We start from the raw sequence: 23,040 nt of genomic DNA, 5'->3' as shown, positions 1-23,040 counted from the left end.
AGAGAAAGTGGTGATAACAGGAACCAATAACAACACTGTTGTTAGGAAAAGACATAGGACACATTTTTGACTATTTGACTGCAGCCCAGATGTTTTGAAAAGCTGTCCAGTGTGGTTGTAACTGTGTCAAATTAGAATACATCGCTATTGAGTGCCCCAGTGATGACGTTTTTCTGTTGGCCAACCCAGAAGCTAACCTTACCTGGGTTCCCTCATCAAGAAGCCTATTGGATTTTTCCATTGGATTTTGGATCATTGCAGAAAATAGGCTCTTTACCCTCTTTACTCTATACTTTCACATTTTGTTCAGCAAGATAATCTTCACAAATGAACACCACTTTCAGGATTTTTGAAGTGTAAATGTAAGCACAAGAAATAAAAAGCTATTGCTAGGCTAAAACGAACTGCACTTCAGTTGCGTCGCCACTACTACGACGCTGTAAAGCCGTTTTTGGCACAGTTTAGTGTGATGACGCTCTGTCGTGTGTTAAGACACATAAAAACTTAAAAGTTTGCAAATGGGGTATTTACTTGCATATGTTTTTGTCGTAGAACAAAACGTGAAAGTCTTTTAAGCTAGTGTTAACCACAGACCTTATTTAAGGCTTCTGACCAGAAACTTATTAAAAAAAAAACCCAAAACATTAACTTTGAGACAAGGGAACCAGAGGTGCTGAAATGGTTTCTGGGTTTTGGGATTCATTACTGGGGTTCTCTTTACCAATCCATACATCCAGCTTGATCGCTACTACCCATGATTAACTCAACAGAGATGAGAAGGAAGTGAGATGGCTCACTCGTTAGCTACTACCACACACTATATGTACCTTAGATATTTTGTCATAACAGTATATCAGATTTTTTTATGCTGGGCCACTTGAAGGTTGCTTCTGGGCCAGATTTGGCCCGTGGGCCCCTAATTGCATTGGCCTGAACTTGTTGATTGTTTGAAAATTAACTTACCACGATTATGCTGTTTGAAAAATCTCTTTGAGTTGCTTTTTAAATGGAAAAATGTTGAAAATCTACTGACACCTGCTTCTAAATGTCACGATTTGCTTATTTTATTGTGTGATATGTATTCTGAAATTCTTTGGTATTTGGACGGTTAGTTGTACAAACCAAATAATTGAAAGATGTCATCTGGGAGTCTTTATTACTATTTTCTGGCGATTTACAGACAAAACCATTATGTAACAAATCAATTAATCAATAAAGAAAATAAAAGTAAGTTAAGAGTAACCCCTTTTAGCCCCTCCAATAAATATTTTCTGATAAAATCCTCATCAGAAACCAAAAAGAAACCATCAGAAAGTTTTTCCACCTTTCTTTTCCCCTTCATGCCTCCAAGGTCTATTACAGACAGCTCCAGGTAACTGGTGAAACCACCAAGACGCAGCATCTCAGTAACAACATGCTCATCACAAACAATCAAGTGCAGCCGAGCCCAGCTGCAAAGGAAAAGAGACGTTTGTTTGACAAGACATTGGCTCGGCTATCTTTATCTCTAACCATAAGCAGAGACAACCACACGCAGAAGCTCACAGGCAGTTTGCGCTCAAATTGTTTTGGGCACCTGTCATCCTCTATTATAATTAGCAAGTGGACGTCTAAATAATTGCCATCAGGCTGCGGCTGCTGTATCAGTGTTGGTAGCCAGAGCCCCGTCCCTCGCCGTTAGTTCTAGTATTATTTAAAGGGCCGGCGCGCCTTCGCAAAGCAGTGCCCTCAGCAAAGTCTTAAGCTGTGTATTCAGTCAGCGACAGCATCTGGAGCGCTGAAAATAATTAACTGACACAAGAGGGTTTGGTGTTGGCTTCACCATTTGTTTTGTCCACACTTGTCCCTGACACACACACAAACACACACATATGCGCGCACATACAGGCAGCTTTTGATCATAATTGTGACACTGCCAGGAGAGAGGGAGGTAACACGCTCATCCCAGTAGGGATTGGGGATGGTTGTAAAAGTAAATGAGGCAGATGGGTCTGTCTTGAAATCTAGTGTGAAAAAAAATGAAAAGGCTCCTTTGAGGAATAAAGATAGAATAGTTAAACTGAAGCACTTGTTAAGTTGAAGGACTGTACTGGCTCAACTACAGTAAGAATAATATAAAATAAATGTGCAGAAATTATATAAATCTACATGACCATACAAACCTAAAGTTTGAAGTTTTCACGAAAAAGTCCATAAATCAGTAATGTTTAGCTGAAAGTTCTACATCATTAATGTCGAAGCTGCTGCATCCATTTGTTTTATACAGACTATGATAGATGCTAATAGAAACGTAATAAATCTGTGGATTTAGGTGCAGGTGTTTCCAGTCGCCCCTCTGTCAGCTCTTCTAAATGAAGGCTAAATATAGTTTCTTATGTCTATTTTGCATGTCTTGGTGGTGATTTTTGTGGTTAGTGTTGGGCGGTGTTGGCGTGTGGCTGTGAGTCACTCATCAGGATGAGACAATCAACTCACCAGTCTGTAAATGTTCCTTCTGCCAACTTCTAGTTAGCTGCTAGCTAGCCAATTTAAGGTTTTCAAATGTAAACATCAGTTAACATCAAGCAAAAGGGGGAGAAATATGGTTTATCGGCCAAACTAGCATCCTGCTAGCCATCATACAGGTGTTTAAAAATAAATGCGACAACCTCTGTGTTCGTTAAATTCTGGATAACGCCCTTTTACCAGGAGGCTCCTTTTCAACTGACAGAGCAGATGCCTCTGAAATCTGATTGGCCACCCCAGGTGCCATTCCCTTATGATTGGTCATCTGCAGTCACTTTGAATTGTTTGAAGAATAAACAGAATTTTGATTTAAATATGCAATTCAGGCTTAAACCTGAGAGGCAGTAATGTGCCAGAGTAGTTTCCAGCCTGCCAGTAAGCCGCAGAGGAGGAAGAAGATCTGTTTTGATTTGGAGCAGAGCCATGGAGCTGAGCTTCACTTTACATTTGTGCGGCGTCTCTGTTGTGCTGTGATTGGTAGGTCTATTTATCTTAAACTAAACTATAAACAGGAATATAAGACACTGCAATGTTGGTAATTAAAGTAGGTATAGGTAATGGAGACAAAAATGGTAAATTAAGACTAAGCTGATGCGTTTTCCTGCAGCAGCTTTTGTATTTCATTCCACCCCATCATAAGTTAGTGCCCCACTTTGGTCACACCAGTACAACAAAAAAAAGTCTTGACACGCCACTGGGACTGGTGTGGTGATGGAAATGTGAGATGCTGTCCAATTCCTGCAGAATCAACCACATGGCTGTCTTGTTAAGATCAGGATTTGTAGACAGTTAAATCATTCCATAACCAGATATGAATGAACCAGAACCATCAATTTTAAAGCAGCAGACAACAATGTTAGAAGACACAAAAACAGACACTTCACAGGAGTTGTACCATGTATAAATCAATGAGACAAATAAATGATTGATTGAAGTGATGCAATATACAACAGCATGTGCATCACGCAAAACACACGATTCTCCATCAGCTATATGGTGACTCATCTGTTGGTTAAAATGCAGGTGCACTCCCATCATCCTCTCATTGTGTGTGTGTGTCTCTGAAGCGAGCTTGCTGCTATTAAGAGCTACGCTCCGGGGCCGGTGAGAGCTATCCCGGAGTGTATCGCCAGCCGTAGCGTGACGACTTGACTCACACTTGTCGTTCTCCCCTCTCTCCCTCTTTCCCCCCGATTAAACTGATGCAGTGTGGAGATGTATGTCAGGACCACACGCACGCACACACATACATATATATATATATATAGCATATTCACAAAGAGCTGTTGCCTGTGGGAAGACCAAAGGTCACCAGGCTTGTCTCCACCAACCCCCTTTTTCAGGGGCATTGAAGCTGGTTGAGGTCAGTGCTGCTCAGCAGCGCCCTCGCTGCGTTGATAAGCGGTGCTGCTGAGATTAGCCAGTCAATGACGTTCCATTTAGTCCAATAACAGCTGACACTAACAGTAACAAACACACACTCTCCCCCTTCCCCCTTCGCCACATCCCCCTTTTACTCTCTGTTGTTCTACAAGCTACCTCTCTCACACTCATTGGCTTTGTTGTTATCTCACTGCACAGTTGCATGTGTCAGCATGTCTGTGTGCGCGCGTGCACGTTTTTCTCGCTCGCCTTCTAATCTTCTAATTTATCTGACATGTCCTGAAAAGCCCCCAATTGGACAGACATTAGCATTAGCATTGCTTGGAGTGCAGTGGTGTCTTCAGAGATCACTTCCTGTATAGAAACGGACAGGATGGAGTTCTTCTGTTGGACTCTGTTCTCACAGCATCCCATGATATGTGGTGCTAAACAACCAGTGTCAGTTTTGCTAAGCACCTATTATGATCCAGGCGCAAATTTTCAGACCCTCTGGTCAGATGTGGTGTAAATTGAGAGTGGCAAAAGAAAAAAGAGCCTTTATAGAACTGTCTTGTGTCTGAATCTCTTTACAGGCGCTCTTGTGTTATGCAGCTCAGCCTTTTCTGTGTGGTCTATTTTCTTTGGTGCCTGCTCAGCAAGCGCTCTCCATGGTGCTGACTTAGATGGGGAAAACTGGTGCTGTCCATGGTGCTATCATCACTGGTCCTATTTCAGTTGGTCCTTGCTGAGCTACAGCTGACTGTGTTAGCTTTTGTCTGCTCCGTCCTTTGTGCTAGCTCATCTGTTTCTAGCAGAGCGCATGCCATCCGCAGTGCTAACGCTGCTGGTTTGGGCCGCGGTGCAGTCTGAGCTGCCCAGTAACGGCTAACTGCAAGCAGAGCCAATGTCTGCCACAGATTATAAGCTGCTAACTGCCACTCTGGATCCATTTTCCGAATCCTCAGGAGTGACCTTTTTTATACCCGGCTCATATCCTGCCAGTTAAATGTGTATCGGGGAGCAGATTTGTCATTGCTCTAGTTTATAGGCTCTATCTTGGTGCAGGCGCAGTGGCATTTCCCTGAGGTGCAGTGAGGATTTTCCCTGTTTAGTATTTTGGTGACTAAGTGTGCGCTGCAGGAGTGGGAGTGGCCTAGTGGCGCCTTTCAATTTATGTTGACCACATGTCTGCTGCCTGTCTGTTTGAATTGGTTTAGATGTGGCACCATATCCATATTTAACAATGTGGCACCTCTATGTGCACAGAAAAATTGTTTTTATTTTCCAAAAATGGCAGTAATGTCTTGAAGCAAAAAGTAAGACTTATAATTGACCCCTCTGTTTTCATCTGTAAACATTTAGTGCTCATAAACTCCTGATTGGTCAATGACAGAGAATATTGAAAAACTGTTTAGCTGAGGTTGAAGGCTGCACAGATCCTGATGTGTCTTGTCTCGTCATCATTTTAGTAGATGACAACCCAAATAAAAGACATTCATGAGACATTTCCTCTTTTGCTGATAGGGATAGGAAATAATAAGATTTCTTTGATTCCAGTGACATTTATTGATCTGCTTATCCGTCCCATTCCTGTATTGATTCCTGATCAATTATCTGTGTGGGCAAAAAATTAGGCCTACACATGTTTTCAGCATTATTAAAAAAATAGAATACTGCTCATTTGGGAAGCAGTCACACCCATGTGTAGAGTCTCAAATACAAGGCATTCCTGGACTTTAAAACAGTGGTGCATATAAAGATGATTTAACATATTTAATTTAATTACACAACTTTGATGTCCAGGGTTCAAGACATGGAATTTTGTTAAGTGTAATAAAAATTAATTTCTCACTTTCTACTAATTTAAAACAGGTTAAAAACAGGTTACTTGTGTATGTAACACAGTATGACTACGTTGTTATGGTATGGTAGAGCTCAGAGGCATATGATTCTGATAATGGAACAATTTAGAATTGCTTCTCAATTCCCGTCCCTATTTTCTATATATACAGGGTGTCTGCGGTTGTGGAAAACCTGGAAAAGTCATGGAATCACACAATGGCTTTTTACAGGCCTGGAAAAGTCATGGAATTAGTAAAAAATGAAAGTTTTGGAATAGTAATGTAATTTTGTTTGTGTGCGATGAAATTAATTGTTACAGTAATCTTCTGTGAATAATCTTCCACGTAATGTAAACAAACATAGCCAACTATTACAGATGGGAAAATGCTGCTGTTTAATTGTCATACAATAACTAAAGTATACTATACAGGTCTATTTGTGTTATATGTTTTTGCGGTCATGAAATTTATAACGTGTCCTTGAAAAGTCATGGAAAATGTTTAAATTTTATCAATGATCATATACACATAATATGGCAGTGCAGGTAGACTTGAAAAGGGTCCACTTCGGCTTTAAAACACTGCAGGAAAATGTGAACAAAAGCCAAACACTCAAACAAAAACTTTGCATATGACTGATGCATGGTTTTGAACCAGTGCTAGAACGTGCAAGCATAGTCACACATTTACACAACTGAAACAGTGAGGAAAAGGCTGTTGTGTCATCGATGGGGTAATCATAGTTCCAGTTGTCCAGGGTGTTATTTTTGTCATGCTGCTTCTTAAGTTGTGCTGCTTTTAAGTAGGATAAACAAATTAGCTTGGTACGTATGGGTTGTGTGAAGTAGGGTTCGCTTTGATCTAATTTAGTGAGGTTTCATCTAAAGATATGAGGGCATGTCTAAGAATAGTCAACTTAAAAGGAATGATTGTAAGAGTGAGAGATGTCTGATATTTTGATGTGTGGCAGATCATAATATTATTTTGGTGTAACACTCTCCATCAACCTGCCGAACTTACATTGGCTGCTTATTTAACAAGACTTACATATGCTGGCATGACAGCTCTCTCCGTAAATTGCACTCCTACACCTCCATCTCCCACATACAAATGCTTCAACATGTCCCTCAGTTCACATTGGGGTGACCAGGGAGCTTTTCTAAGAGAACGCATCTCAGCACTCAACAAATGAATTGGCATATGAGGCAGCGGAGCTTCAGCGTCTAAGAGAGCACGGGGATTGGCGCTCCGGTGGGTTACAAACCTTGGCAAGGGCTGATGTTAATTAAAGGCTCTGTTCAGCACTTTCCAAATTAGATGTGAAATGTTAAGCAGGAGGGTTTTGCCATTAACGTGGTGCTCGGTGAGACCTCTGACCCTGGCGGAGGGCGACGCGTCCTTGAAGACATAATTGTGCTCACCTTGAGTGCTCGTTCGACAGAAGGAGCAAAGGAAAAGTCAAGAGAGGAGCAGGGTGTGAAAGTATAGCAAGCTTCCTTTTGCTATAGAATGAGCTACGAGCACATTTTCTCTCTTCTTCCATTAAGCTGTCGAGAGGTTGAAACGATTCGCCTCTCACCCTCTCTCACCCTTGTTCGTGTGTTTTGATAGCCACAGGAGGAATGTATTGGATTGCAACCATTTGAGGGATACACCAAATTAGCCCATTTTCACTTATCAAATGTTGGAAGTCTGATTTGAGAGGCTGCCAGCTCTCTGTCTCTTATGTTGTCTGAAATAGATTTTTCCTTTCCCAGCTCCTGAAGCTAACAGCGTTTGGCACCGTACCAAGATGATCCCAGATAAAGATATTTTATGAGATGGTGCAGACGAGTACTCTCCAGTGTGCAGCCCCAGTTATGTCGAGAGCTCTCTTTTGTCTGCACGCACTTGTCCATCACACATTTACTCCATATCCTGCATCTCCTTGTGTTCACGTCACATGACTACTTGAGTACACACTCAATCATTTGTTGTTTATTTTTAAACATGACTCCCATAGAGTACAAATCGATGTTTTTGATCCTAACATCCACATTTAGGCGAGCAAAAATGATAAACTTGTCAAAACTCAACGAATGCACAACCTGTCATTACCGCAACCTGACTGCTCCTGCAGCTGCGCAACCACCTATTGAGCACGCTCCCTCAGCAGACGGTTATGATCACTTGCAAAACCATCAAAAGGGAGCATGTTGATTTGTACATGAGAGTCGCATCCTTCCTGCTATTACAGTATGTTGCAAGATGACAGAGTTACCCCGGAAGGGGACCAAGTCATGAGCAGAGGAGACACAGAAGTAGGTCAGCTCCTAGGCGTTTGTTACATCATACATATTCATAAACAGCACCCAGTTGTTGCAGAGTGAACTCACTCCACACAGACTGTTTATTCTATTCATTGGGCCCCCTTCTCCGTTTAAATGTTAAATAGCGATTACGCGTCATGATCATAATATGAGCAATTGACTCTGGCTGCTGCATTTACATGCATTTTACTGCTACGACATGAATAGTATACAGTTGTAATCGCATATTAACCTTTCTTCATCTCAGTAAGTCGTGCATTTAATTGGGTTTAAAACATCAGCAATCCCACATTTACATAAAAAAGTTCCTACAGTGCATTATTTGAAGGAATAGTGGGACATTTTGAGAAATATGAGAATTAAGCAAGATTGACATTTCTGTTAAAGCTGTCTGTTTAATATTAAACTACAGCCAGCTGCTAGTTAGCTTAGCCTGGCATAGAGACTGGGAGCTGGGGCAAACAGCGAGGCTGGCAAGGTAGGGGGGGTTCTTTGGAATTATGTGCCAGACTATATGTTGGCTGGGAGCAGTGACTCTGCTGGTAATCTGGCATCTTCATGATGACAACAAGACTCCAGGAAGTCACTGCTTCCAGCCAATACATTTTCCAGCGCACGATGCCCAGTAATTCCATAATGTGTCATTGTTACATTTTGATTTGGTTTCCATTAGGCAAGTGAGATATAACATGTTGATTAGTGCGTTTCAGGGATGCTAATAGGTGGGTTTGTTTCTTTCAGAGAGAGCCAGGCCAGGATTGTTCCAATTCACAGTCTGTAAAATGAGCTAAGCTAAGCTAACTGTCTGCTGTTTGTCACATCATGTTTAAGTGGTATTGATATCCTCTTTAACTCAAAAGTGAATGCCACAGTCCTTTTTTTTCTGGTCATGTAGCACCAATTTAAAAAGTGTCTGTATCTTTCTACTGCATAGACAGCCTGGTTCTATTAAAAGACCATCCTCCCAGCAGTGAAATACTTATTTAAACACTTATTGGGTTACTTCCTGTCAATTTCTCCCTCAACTAATTATTTCAGCATTTATTGTAGCCCTTTACGTGTGTGCTGTCACATGTGTGCACTGAGGCTTCATTGATTGACCTTGTTAGTCAGATGTAGTAAAATACAATATGTATACATGTGTTCCAGATAATGCAACATTCTTCTCTAATCATGACTATTGAAACATCTGATTGTAGTCTAATAATCAAATCTTATTATGTGTGGTCGCTGATGCTCACCATTCTCAGTTTGGGTTCATATAATTTGATACAATGGCAGTTGTGCAGTGAATGGGCCCATTCTTAATTTCAGTGCGTCCTAGTCGTGCTGCTGCACTTGTCCTTCAGCCACAGCAGATAAAAAAGAGAGTTGCAGGAGAGTGTGGGAGACTGAATACAAACTGAGTCAGTCACAAGGCTATGAATTGCACTGATAGTTCAAAACATGATGCTATTTCTGCCAGCTACTGTTATTCACTCAACCCTAATATAATCAGACACTCCAACACAACGATTATGCAGGGGGCGAGATTGACCTCTTCTCAACTCCCAGCAGCCTGTGCCACAGATTCAGAATCATTTGTGAGATTTGGATGGTTAAAGAGAGGAACATAAGGAAAAGGAAGCACATTTCAATGCAATTAATTACTGTCATTTGTATCTGAACTTATTTCATTTAAGATTTCAATGCAAACATTCAATCTGTTTTTCTGTCACGTAGCACCTCTTTTATTACCTTTGATGAATATGGTTTGCATACCATGGCTTCTCTCTCTAAAACAAGGGTAATTAGCACCTCTGAGCGGTTGTGTTTGATGCAAGCAGGTGCCTATTAATGCTATCGCCAGCCCTGTTGACAGTATCTGAAAGGCCTCATGTTCGTTGTTACCACCTGCCATAAACATTTCATTACAGGAATGCTCAACCTATATTTTAGCCCGCCCGCTCCTCACTCTGCAGTCGGAACAAGTCCGCCAGTTGAGGAGAGAAACTGAGGGAAAATGGAGCTGGAGAGAGGGAGGTGAGTGTGACAGGGAGACTCTGAGGAGCTCATGCTGAAAATATTGAGGAGAATGTTGAAGTCAGAATGAAAAGAAAAAAAGGGGTTGATGGATGGGGGTGAAATAAAAGAGGTTATGAAGGAAAGTGAGCAGGATTCAACGTGGAAGCTTGAGCCAGTCTTTATTTTAAAGAGCAGGTTTCACAGACAACAAAACAAACTCCTACATGTGCCCAGTAGCGGGCGTTATCTAGCTAAAGGTGTCTGTTCTTATGTGAGTGTGAGGTTCAAGGGTGGCCTCACTGCATTGCCCTTGTTCTGTTAAGCATAGCCACAGCGCACAATGCACCGACTCCCAGGCTTCTTTTCTTAGAGCAGCAGAGAAACTGCCTTGTTTATCGATCGGTTCGCATGTAAACAGAGCATCTCCGGTCTCCGGCTCAAGGTATGTATGCACAGGAGATTTCCCACAGAAGATGCCACATACTATATAGTGTATTCCTCCTCTTCTATTTTTGTACACGGCTTCTGTGATTTAAAAACCCTCTTGATAGCGTCTAGTGCTAAAAGCGAGGCACATTACACTTGTGGAAGTAGCAAATGTCATCCACTGGTCAACTTAGCTTCAACTTGTAATCATTTGTCCTACATTTTCCATATGGATATCCCCTACATGGAGATAATATTGACTACTCAGTATAACAAAAGGCATTTCTTTCTATGCACGACAATGAATAAATTTAATGCTGCATTCACACAGGAGAAACACAGCAACAGGCTAAAAGTAATCTCCAGTGGAAGTTGTGCTGGCCTCAACCTTTTCATTGCTCCAATGGTGTGATGAAGCAATCTTTTTTGTTGTTTTTTGGGTGGTAATGTGTTATTTAGCTTAGTTAGCTGATGGTATGCTAGCTTTATGTAAAGCAAGGTGCACACAGGGCCCATTTTAGATGAAGATATTTGGAAACCTTTTATTGACAAAGACTTTATTGCAGTTTTTTAAAAAAAAATCATTTATACTTTAAATCACAGCAGGTTGTCTTTAATTGTGAAATGTGATGTTAAGGTAGGCAAGACAAGTGTTTAAAGCACCAGGGGAATACATTTGGAAAACCTAACAGTAGGGCTGTCAGCGTTAATGCATTAATTGTGATGTGATCAAGGTCCATGCATATCACTTTTTTTTTTAATCCCGTTAATTGCGAGCCAACATTCCTGTCTTTAAGGAGCTGTACTGAGTGATGATACTCGTATCACTTGAAACTATACAGCTGAAGGAAGCCAGTCGTGCCAACAGTAATATGCTAGCTTCTCAGGGAGGGGGCTTCACAGGGGCCCTTGACCTCTGACCTCAAGATTTCTGCATGAAAATGGATCTTTGAGTACCCATGATAGTCCCATTTACAGACATGCCCCCTATATGCTACTCGCATGCATTTTTTTTTTTGCTGTCATTTGATTCCTACTCAAGACAATCTAGGTAGAATTTCTTTACTTTGTCAATACATATATCAATATATGTCATAATTGTTTGAAATGCAAAATAATGGACTAGAAAACAGCCAATAAAAAATGTGATCATGGCAATTAACTATTGCAAGACTGCAATTAATGGCGATTTTAAAAAATTCATTGTTTGACAGCCTTACTTTACAGCATAAATTATGACCTGGTTATAAGATAATTCACAGACCTTATTTTGAGCAGTTTTATTTAGGAACTACTTTCTTTCTACCAAATTATACCTGCCAACAGTATCACTACGCAGAAGGAAAAGTGAGCTAGCAAACGTTACAGCCCAGATTTTAACTTTTTTTTTTTTTTTTTTGGTGTTTTGCGCTCCACAAGCCAAGTGCCATTTAGTTCCATTATATTGGAGAGAAGGCAGACATCTACACTGCCAATATATTTATCACTCAGCAACTCACACCAAAATATCTAGATTAATAAATAGCAGGGAAGAGGGAAAATGTGTATTTTATATGTTGAGGTGAACTGTCCCTTTAAACTATCTTTCCTGTGTTTGTGATGACATTGACTGACCATATGACTGTGAATCTAATCATTGCAGTTATTGGACCATAAGCATGAGGTCATTTTGGTTTACTGTACATCAGCCTTGGGTTATAACAGGCTGACTGGTGCAGAGACCATTCCAGAGGTTTAACTGGCCCTGTGTTCACTGCTCTGGGTACTTCTGCATGCCTGGGTGCCCTCTCAGTCTTTCTTCTCCCTCCTCAGCTTCCCTCTTTACCATCACCACTCTCTCCATATACGACCGGGCTGCTGCATGGGGTCAAATGTCACCCACTTGCAATTCTGCGTCTCCTTTTGTCATTGCTGAGCCTGATGATTGGTGTGTGTGTGTGTGTGTGTGTGCGTGTGTGTGTGCGTGTGTGCGTGCGTGTGTGTGTGTGCGTGTGTGTGTGTGTGTGTGTGTGTGTGTGTGTGTGTGTGTGTGTGCGCGAGACAGAGAGAAAGAAAAATAGGGCAAGAAAGGGAATCTGAATATGCAAGAGAGAACATTGTTGTGACTGTGATTTTCTGAAGGAGTTTAAGGGGATCGGAGGTGTGTTAGGGACAGGTCTCCCCTACGTGGTGCTGTAAAAAAAAGCCATTACAGCATCGGAAATCACAGCTTGCCTCTTGGACACAACACATCTGTACACCGTTCGGCAAGAAATAGGTGCTAAGGGAATTGTGCGGGGGGTATCCTTATGGGCAACCAGCTGAGACCACATGCAAGGAACATGTTAATTGTTATTCAGACCAGGGCTGTGACAGCTTCCCACACAGTCCTTACCGCATACACATTCTTGTCTGTTGCCACGGCGCCGGGCCCCAGCGAGAGTTTCTTCCACGACAGAGATGAACCTGTCTACTTGCAGAAACCCCAGTAAATCCCCAGGTACATCAGCACAAGACAATTTAAGTGGAGTCGTTGCTTCTATTTTGTGCCACCTTCTCTCTCCTCAAGTTTTCTGATCATTTGTTTGTGAGTTATCCTGCAGTGAAAGGCACTGTGGTCAACACGGTTCCTCTAGTGATTGTGTGAAAAGTGATCCATAACAGATAAGCAGTGACTTAATTAGATGTCAATAAAAAAGCAAAGGCATCACATGTAGGCGCAGGTGTAAGTTAATGTTGGCTGATAAAAGACTCAAAGCTGCACTATACTATTTTAAATTAAAGGGAGCCTATTTTTCTTTTCCTTATTTTCCTTCATGTATACAATGCTAAAAATGTGCAATGTTCACCTGAAAAAGTAATACCTATGGGCAAAAACCCCACTGCTACATGTAGCTACATGCTAACGTCAGAGAAACATGGTTTTGATTGCCGATATTGTTTATTTTGCCTCGATTTCCATTATATTACTGCTGGAAAATTTCTAGTTGTGTCTAAAAGCTTTTATTAGAGATTTGTCACTATAAAAAGTGCCACTATTCTCCATTACAGTGCAAAGATGCAGAGATACAGAAGGTCTGAAAACGCTGACCAGTCAGAGCAGACTGGGCTTCTTTGCAGGGGGTCTTAAAGAGACAGGCACTAAAATGGAGCATCTCAAACGAAAGGGTGAATGCGGGTGTTTCAGCATAGACAGTTTAAGAAGAATAAAGTGTTTTTTGACCATTTAAGCATGTCAACATATTCTAATAGACACCCGAAATACAAATATGTACCTGAAATTAGCATAATAGGTCCCCATTAATGTTTTGTATTGGATTCAAATAGCAACAGAAATATGAAAACTTTTGCTAGAAGTTACAAATCCACAGAAAATGATTACTTGACTCTACAGTTCTGTTCAGCTTTGCATAGTGTTTTAGCATCTTCATTTCATTGTTTGGTTTTATGACCTAAACATTTTGCTCTTTTCAACCGTTTCCAGAAGCATTAGGAGGCTGTCTTTACTTAAAAAGCTCAGAAAAACTGACGCTATGAGTTTCATTTCCTGCCCAACAATAAATGACAGGGAGACGAAGTTAGTGACTTGTTAGCGAAGACGAACAGTTGGCTGCAAAAGAGCCAGGTATTTCCCTCAGGAGTTGTTGGAAACCAAAATAGAGCTATAAGCAGCATGATAAATATGCACACAACAGGGTTGTACCAGTGGCCTTTTACCTACAGTTCCATTGTTTCATTTTACCTGCCACAGTCACTTAGCAGTTTGAAGATCTCGAGCCGACACGAGTCTGACATCTTGTCATACGAGGAACGTACTGGTGTGCCAAAGAAAGACAAACATATCATCGCTGTGGCCACCTCTGCTGCTGCAACACTCCCTCTGACTTCTTTTCTCCTTCAGACTCGGTTAACGCGGTTGTCTGTGTAAAGAGACTAATAAGCCTGCGAGTCTTTCAGCAGTTAGCACACCTGGAAATAGCATCTTTCTGTTTATATGCAGCCTTGCTCTTCTCCTGTTCCTAGATATAACAGCCTATATTAAGTGCCCACTGTTTGGCAACACGCAGCTGTTGAGATGCAACAACTCCGCATTGTTAATTTGTCTGACCTTTTGTTTTGTCTAGCTGCGGAGTGGGAGGCTACCAATCTGAAGAAGGTAGAAGAAGCCTATGAGACAGTCAGCATGGAAATAAGGTAAGGGAGAAATAACAAAGGAATAAAAGCCGCCTCATTGTCACATATTTGTGGCTAAATCTTCGACAATTTGCACTTCATGTGGACGATGCATTTGCTTCTCACATTTCTATTATAAGCAGGATGGCATGGTATGTAACCAGGCCTTAAAATAGACTCCATCCGTCTGTGCTAAAGCAGTGAGGAAAGCTGCACAGTAATGAATTTGCACTGTGTGATACCTGAGGCTAATTTTGATGAAGAAAAACAAACGCTATTGGTTGCCTACTGTGCTCTGATGGGTAGGCCAACTTACTTTGAGAGGAGGAGTGTCTTCCTGGGTATGAATTATCCAAACTTCTGTATGGCTTTTTTGTTTTTTTCTTTTAAAGACAGGCATGGCACAAATTAGTGTGGCAAACGCTGTAATTATTTTGTATGATTGGGGAAAAAAATGACCTGTCACAACAAATTAGCTGCACACTTATGTTTCCATCCAGAAAATCTGTCAGCCTCAATACACTGTATGCAGGGGTTTATAAGAAATAATAAAAATAACAAAAAATAAAGGGAAATTTCAGATTTTTTGAAGTGGCATTGTATGAGGAACTTATCCAAAGTCAACGTATTACCTACAGTAAATGGTAGTTGTCACGCCCCCAGTTTGATGAAGTAGGCTTAAGTCTGATGCGGAAGCTGAGCAATGTGCTGCTGTGGATGGGGGTCAACAATAAAGTGTATTTTAGCCACTTAAAGAAAATCCTACCTATAAAAATCAACATCAGTTTAAGTGTATGCTATATTGAGAATATATTCACTTCTTTACCTTGCCATTGGACAGTGATTTCCGACAACCTAACCCTTTTAACCCTTTAACACCTGGATCAACATCAGTTTTATTGTGCTGCATTTAGAGGCTTTTTATGAGCATTTAAACCTTTGAAACAGGAGAAATATGGTCCTGAAGGAATGTCGTTAAAATTGGGAAATAAATAAATAAAATAAAATGAAAAGTAAAAGGTGACAAGAAAATGATCTGAAAATTAGCTGGATGGGGCTATTAGATATGATGAAACAACAAACAAATAATATTTATAATTCTCTATAAATACATTTTTTTAAAAACGTTTTTTTTTTTTTCCAGGTAATTTTCTTGTAACTTTTTCACAAATTTCTGGCTCATTTTTGGGCTATTTCTTACTAAGTTGCTCACCCCCCTCTTCTCATGTTTTTTGAAAGAAATCCAGACAGTTTCTAAAGTTTAAAAGGGTTTAACACCAAAGTTGCGTAATAACACAGACAAACTAACTAATCAAGGCAGTGGTAGTCCAGCAGCTCCTGTATTCAGCGATGTTAAATCACTGTTTTTTACAATGTTCTCTGGCTTCGAAGAATGCTTCTCCAAACTGGGGGTGTGCAAGCTGACATCTACTGTATGTAATACATTGACTATGAATGAGTAAATCATACAACCCCACTTTAAAATATCTGAACTATCTCTTTAAGACATTTAATTGATTTCAATGGCAATCTCTTCAGCCTGTCTAACAATACAGTATACAGTCACGCTGCATGCGTGAGAAGAAAGGAAAAAACTTGAGCAGGTTTGGGTGAGAATTCCTGTTGCTTTTGCTTCCTCTCAGATGTTGTCACAGAGCTCTGAGCCAGCCAGCAATCGCTGATAAGAAGCTAGTGTGGCCCTTAGGCCTGCAAACTGTTCATTACAGTAGGCGGAGAGGAGAGCAACCACAGCGATGGCAGCTACCAAAAGGTCAAGATTTTTTCCCCTGAAACAAACGGCTGCACATAGGGGAAAGAGGGGGAAAAGAGCTGGCTCAGTTGCTTCATTTCTTCATTGTCCAACTTGCTTTAATTGCTCCTGGCTCATTATCATGTACGCCTGTTGGAGTTTCCCCCTTCAGGCCATGTCCTTCATCAGTATGCAGTGCATTTGTGTCTTCATACCTTTCGGAAGTAGCATTAAATTAAAGTCTCCTCCTTATTAGTCTACAATTTTTACTCTTTAAAGGGTTATTTCAACAAAAAATGACTCTGCGCACGAGTGTCGAGTGACCCCTGCCCTGCAGAGAATCACATGCACACACAGTTACGCAACCTGCATCGCTTTTTTGACCCTGAATCCCCCCGCCACCCCACCTTATCAACCTCAAGCAAAACAATCACCCTCTCTAAACATTTGTTAACCCCATTAGCAATTCTGGGTTATGAATATGGAAATAAGGCCCTGTGCACCATTAGAGATAGGGCTCAGTTCCCTTATTTGCGATTAGTAAAGAAAAGCAGCCCTTGCCAGCTCAGATAATTGGAGACACTGCATAGAAATGGGCTTTAAAGGGCCACCTCATCAGCACACAGTCCAAGAAGTCAGTCACTAGAAGCAGTAAGGAAAATAAAGCTACATCGTCAGCACATTGAGAAGTCATCTAGATTTAAAGCAGCTTGTCAGGGTATTAAAACAAATGGCGGACATCCAGAATGTTTAATAACACTTTTTTCCCTCATATCAAAAAGGAGCATTTGTGCCATGGGGTGCTGCAGTTTTGCCCTACAACTATTACATAACGTGAGTTTAAGCATATTTATTTGCTCAAAACTCGACCACTAGTTTACTTTCTATCTATTTTTAAGTGCTGTGCATTCAGATATAACATAATTGGCCAATATTTTGCATTGAGTCAGATATCAGTAATAATCAGTCCCATTATTCAAAAAATAATCCATCTTAAAGGAGTACTTCAACTGCAAAATGACCATTTGTATGTCAGTTACTCACAGTGTGTTACCTTGAATTTGTAAACGTCAGACTTTATATGAGTGTTTAAAAATGGTAAGGTTTTAGCGAAAATGCATGTGTTTGGCTAGAACTGAGCATATACAGTGATAAATGAGTTGTGTGAGAGTTTGTAAACAGATGGTAAACAGAGCTCATGGTCTAATATATTCGTTTTGGTTTTTCTCAGTGATCTCCGGAAGAAGCTGGCCATAGACTACGGACCAGATTGGGAGTTTCTGTTTATGAACAGCCAGTGTTACAAGATAAACGTATATGAGTAAGTACTGACAGAATTTTCATCACTTTTTTGATTTGTGTGGATATTTTTGTCTGGGATTAATATGGAAACTAGTCAAAAATGTGTGGTTGTGTACAAAAATATGCTTTTATCATAATGAAGTCTAAAGGACCTGACACACCAGATGAGGTGATTAAACTACAGTCAATACTGGGTCATCGGTGAGTGTCTCGACCTAGTTTTTGCTGCATATCCCACGCCGTTGACACTAGTTGGCCCTTGTACGCTTTTTTTCCAGCTGAATCAGCATGTTGAATTGTTGTGAGAGCCCATCAATGAATGAAATCAGTCTGATCCGCAGTTCAGCTCAGTGCGCAAGAAGAGAATCGTAAGTGAGGAAAACAAATAAGTGACATAACATGAATGATAGTCAAGAGGGAGTTATTTGTTACATCAGGTTAGATTCTTCTTTTTTGGCAGTTGAGCTCTTTTGCAGAAATGGTGCATAATAGTTTCCTTTTTTGTTTGCCAGCACACTGTAAATAGCCATTGCTTTTTCAGCATTGTGTTGTGTTGTTAATGTGCTAACTGGTTTATTAGCATCTTGAATCTGTCCAGTCAGTCTTTGAATGACGAATACAAACTTCCGCCACCTGCTGGTATGGAGAGTTATAAGATAAGATAAGATAAAAACTTAATTGATCCCACACTGGGGAAATTCACTCGTCACAGCAGCTCAAACAGAAATTTAAAAATATACAAATCTAATATAAAATATAAAATATAAAATATAAAGTACTCACGACTATTTACAGTACATACACTTTAGTTGCTCTCACGTATGTGCAGAACAAGTATGCTAGTTGGGCGTTTGCTGTCATCGTTGTGGTGTGTTCAAGTGCAACTTTTTGGACAAGACACAGGTGACATGAGGTGTCTTGGTCACCACTAGTTTTTTGTCAGCTTAGTTTGTCTTGGCCTTTATAAAACACACGCACACACACACTGACAGAAGAATATAGTTTTGTAGTTTTGGCAAACTTCTCATGAATCGTTAAAGCTTTAAATAGTTATGTGTGCTCTCAGTAATTGAAATCACAGAAAGCAATTACTTGTGCAATACCTGCGCACCACAGGTGACCATAAGAACCACTGGATAAAAAAGTAAAACAGTTTCAAAGAACCGTCACAAGATCAATATGTCAACAAGAGGCTGGATATTTTTTTAAACAACTGTACTGAAACAAATTATATCTGTAGCAAAATGTGGACCATCTCAGTAAAGATCCACCATTTAAAGTTGATAATTTGTGAGCTCCAAGTCACCCTGGAGAAAGCCAAGCAGCTAAATCAACTAAATTTAATCAACAGAATGAGCTTCTTTTACTCTCTCCCGCTGCATCCCTATGGCCCCTGCTGGGGTAGAATCTGTTCTCCTCAGGATTGCTTGCCAGCTGGAGCTTTAGAAGCCTGTGGGTGGTTGCAGTTTTGAAAGAAAATTATCTGAGATCTGCACTGAGATCTGCACTGCAAATACATTTTTCAGACATCCTTGGAATCAGTGGTTTTCCCATGCCCTTATACACCAGTGTGATTTGTTTGCTTAGTTTGCCATTTAGGAGGCAAAATCTGAAAAGGAAAGTTGCAGTTCTTGTACAGAAGCCAGAAAAATCAATCTGAGCTGTTTACTGCAGACAGTATTAGATAACAATATTGCACATTGGTTGAGAGATGCTTTAATGTCATGATGTAGGGATGGAGAGCTGGCTTCTACAGTATGATATTGATCGTCCTTTACTTCTGGAAAGGCAAAAGACTTAAATGAACAAATTCACATACTGAAGTAACAGAAGTGGAGGAAAGCTTTGCAAAATTATGCCAGAGCCATCACAACAGTAATGGATGAATGTAGCTGATGTATGCTAGCATTTTTAATTAATCCCCTCCCCCAAACAGTGATTTGCCCGTCAAACTTGGCATGGCAAGTCTCTCGGGGTTGAGTTTAGCCCCATGAAGGTCGAATCTTTTTTCTTTTCTCTTTATAAAGAAATAGATTTATCATGTTTATCTACAAATGTTTGCATGTCTGGCTAACTAGCTTACTACCATGGATGTGTTTTAGGAAATCTGGATACAGACATGGGGGCAGGGCCCCATTCATTCCTATGAGAGCTGCTTATTGGCACATGAAGCAAATAAAGCTTTTTTTCTGGGTGTAGAATAAGAGTAGTAAACCATGATCTACTGGCCCATAAGGCATCACACTAGGGTAATAAAGATAAATAGATGTTTTGTAGTTCTTTCGTAAATTAATCATGTGCTGTACAGCAGTTGACAGATAAATAAACAGTTATAGTAACATTTACAACATTAACATTGACTCATAAATACAAAGATAGAGCACTTAAATGATCCCCAGCAGGGTAAAAAGGGACACATACCTGACAGTGCAGGAGCAATGTTGACTGAATGTTGTCTTGTCATTTTGGTCTCTTCCTCTCCCTTTTTAATTGACACTAGAACCCTCAGTTGTTAACATTGTTTATCTATCCTTCCATCACATACGTACATAGACTGTATATAAAGATGGATGACATGACAGGTGCCTGTCTGCATATGCCATAAAGCCCGCCCCTCCATTTCAGTGAATGGGACACAAGCCAAAATAAAACTAAAAGAACATGCCAAATACATTTTTCCCAAAGATGGTTTCTGACATTAAAGGCAGTTCTCATCACCCTGATGTTTGTTTAAGTGTTTGTTTTTATGATCAGCTCAGTTTTAATTAGTTATTACATTATTAGAAAAAGCAGTGAATTTTCTACCATGATTGACAGCTGTGAAAGCCAATCCATGTGCTCGCATTCAATGGAGCTACTCACAATGGGTCAAACAGGTGTTTTGGCGGGGACTCCCCCACCACGATATTGCTATTGCGCAGAATCCAGCTCTCAGTGACGCCCATATCTCAGATATTTTAACCTCACTTGAGCAAAGCAGGGCTAAGTGTTGGCGCGTTTGTCCAATTTTATATACAGTCTATGATCACATTCTGTAGTCCTTGCTGGTGGCTTCTTGAAGCTATATTGTCTAATGTTTAAAAACACTGCAGCACCTGGCTAAACAGAACCAGATTTGAAGGGGTCAAACTGAGCCTTTCAAAGTCCCGCAGTCTGCAATGAGAGAATGGGGAGCTCCACAGGCACTGCAACAGTAACTAATCCTAACTACAGTATGTAATCTTGCAGACTTGTTAACCTCACCAAAGCAAAAAACATGTAGCTGTAAATAATAGTGTCACAGGTTATGGTATCAGTATAATGTACAAGATAAATAGTATTTATACGTTTAATCCAATTTATCCAAGCTATATCCGGTTAGCCCCTTTCTGACCCCCTCAGCCTTTTGCACAGAAACCCATTCTGTACTCTGTTAACCTTTCTGTCCCTGCCCTATTGGTATCATCCACTCCATGTTATTTTTCACCCTTCAAATGACTGAAGAGCACAATATCCACCAGCATCAACTCAGTTGAAGGTCCTTTGACCTACCAGCACCCTCTCAGCAATGTACCAGCTCCCCTCCCTGCCCCCCTTTATCCTTGCTGTTCGCCTTGAACCATGATCCTGAAGAGACATGACATTGACAGACACATAAACCAACGGCTTTCTGTAACACTCCCTCCCATGCCCTCGAGTAGCAAACCAGCAGAGCTACAGTTCCTCTCCAATAATGGAACAGAATCAAACACTTCTCTCTTTTCAGTTTCTTGATCATCGGTTGAAACCATCTAACACTCGTCCTCCCTGATGTTCAGATCTCTCACGTTCCATTAAATTGCTTCCTCTTTTTTTCTCTTGAGTGGCAGCCAATATTGGAGAAAAGTGCCTGGAGCCATGAAAGTTCACTGAGCTGAAGCACATATATCTTTAATATAAATAATAGCTGCACGTTTTTAAATGAATGAAATTCAAACAATGCAGGCAAAAGGTTTCAAATGCCACCGGTTGAGGATTATTTGATGACACGCGTGGAGCAGCTCAGTATTAGAGAGCTCTAATGGAGCAAGGAAATAGAAAGAGCTGCTGGCTTTCTAGGTGATTCACAGAAACTGGATTTGCTCCTGTTTACTCGTATATACTGCAGGCCAAACTTGTAAGTGTGTTTCATTTCTATTCGAGGTGTCAGCTGAGATTTCTCCTTTTGTCTTTGTGCCGGAGCGTCCTTTTCTCTGCACCTCTTTGTTGAGTTATTCCTCCAGTCTTGCTGCCGCCTTGCCTCCTGATGGTGTGAATCACTCCTGCAAACTGGGGCTTGAAGCCTTCTACTGTTTGTCCAGGGAAAAAATATAATTACTTTGATTTCAAAGGGAGAGAAAAAAACTGCCTTTTGTTGTTGAACACTTTCAAGTGGAATGATTAACGGCAAGATTAGAAGCTAAATGCTGTGTTGTAGCACGCTCCTCTTTGCCTTCTCATCAGTTTCTCTAAAGACCAGAAACAATATGAATAAAAGCTCTGAAAGGGAGCTTGTTCTTGGTGCATTATCATTTAATGGCATTTATTCACCTCTTTCCAGCCCAGAGTTACCTTTTTTGTTACGTTACATCACATTCTAGCTGTTGAAGCTCACCCACAAAAATTCGCCCATTAAAAATCCATGTATTTCCCCTGAAATGGTCTTTAGGGTGCTGGTGGGCCCTTATCACGAGTCGGGAATTTAAAACGCAGGCTTCTGCCAGTGAATCAGAAATAAGCTTGGCAATTCAGTCAACACCGCCTGGCACAGCATGAAGGAAGACACCCCATAATGAGTTCTCAGAGGCGGAGTCCCTACCTACAGCAGAGTCTAATATTCCTCCCGTGGATTTGTTGACACTCCTCAAAGCAACTTAAATCGAAGGGCCGTGATTTATGCAAGACTGTCAGGTCAGATTGACTCAGCCTCCGCTCTCGTGTCATTAGAAAGTACAGCACTTCAGTGAGTCATGCCCGCCACTGTGGTTCAGCTTTGACAGAGAAGAGAGAAGGATAACGCAGCAAAAGTGACACTTCCAACTGTCTGTAGAACATCACATGGCCTAAACAGTGCACTGGGTTCTTCTAGGGAAGAAAGAAACCGGATAGCCTAGAGGGAGCCGTTTCAAATTGGATATAAACCACAGTAAAGCGGCTGGTGTGGAGTCATAGATGTGTCTGCTGACTGTCGCGAGTGTAGCTTGGAAATGAAGAGCCGTATATGTGGTAGATTTCATAACAGCTGTGCCATGAATACCATCTAGTTGATTTACAGGGACATTTGGATCTTTAGACAGTACTTTTTGCCCGTGAATGGCTAGTATTTGTCTGAAAGGGGAATATTTCAGTATACTTCTTCCTGGTAATATTCTTAAGAGCATCTGCCATGTCA

At 40.8% G+C, this 23,040-nt stretch overlaps 1 protein-coding gene across 1 annotated transcript in view; it reads left to right on the top strand.

Moving 5' to 3' along the window:
• Positions 1 to 23,040, top strand: part of LOC121962023 (glucosidase 2 subunit beta-like) — a 156,847-nt gene that overhangs the window by 94,127 nt on the left and 39,680 nt on the right. The window contains exons 11-12 of the mRNA XM_042512194.2: positions 14,551 to 14,620; positions 17,581 to 17,670. Coding sequence (XP_042368128.1) covers positions 14,551 to 14,620; positions 17,581 to 17,670 — 160 coding nt within the window. The remainder of the gene's footprint in view (positions 1 to 14,550; positions 14,621 to 17,580; positions 17,671 to 23,040) is intronic.

This window comes from Plectropomus leopardus, chromosome 23 (assembly GCF_026936395.1).
Source record: "Plectropomus leopardus strain MGB_pleo_1.0 chromosome 23, ASM2693639v1, whole genome shotgun sequence".
NCBI lineage: Eukaryota > Metazoa > Chordata > Actinopteri > Perciformes > Serranidae > Plectropomus > Plectropomus leopardus.
The sequence above is the reverse complement of the archived record's forward strand: the minus strand, read 5'-3'. Positions and strand labels throughout refer to the sequence as shown.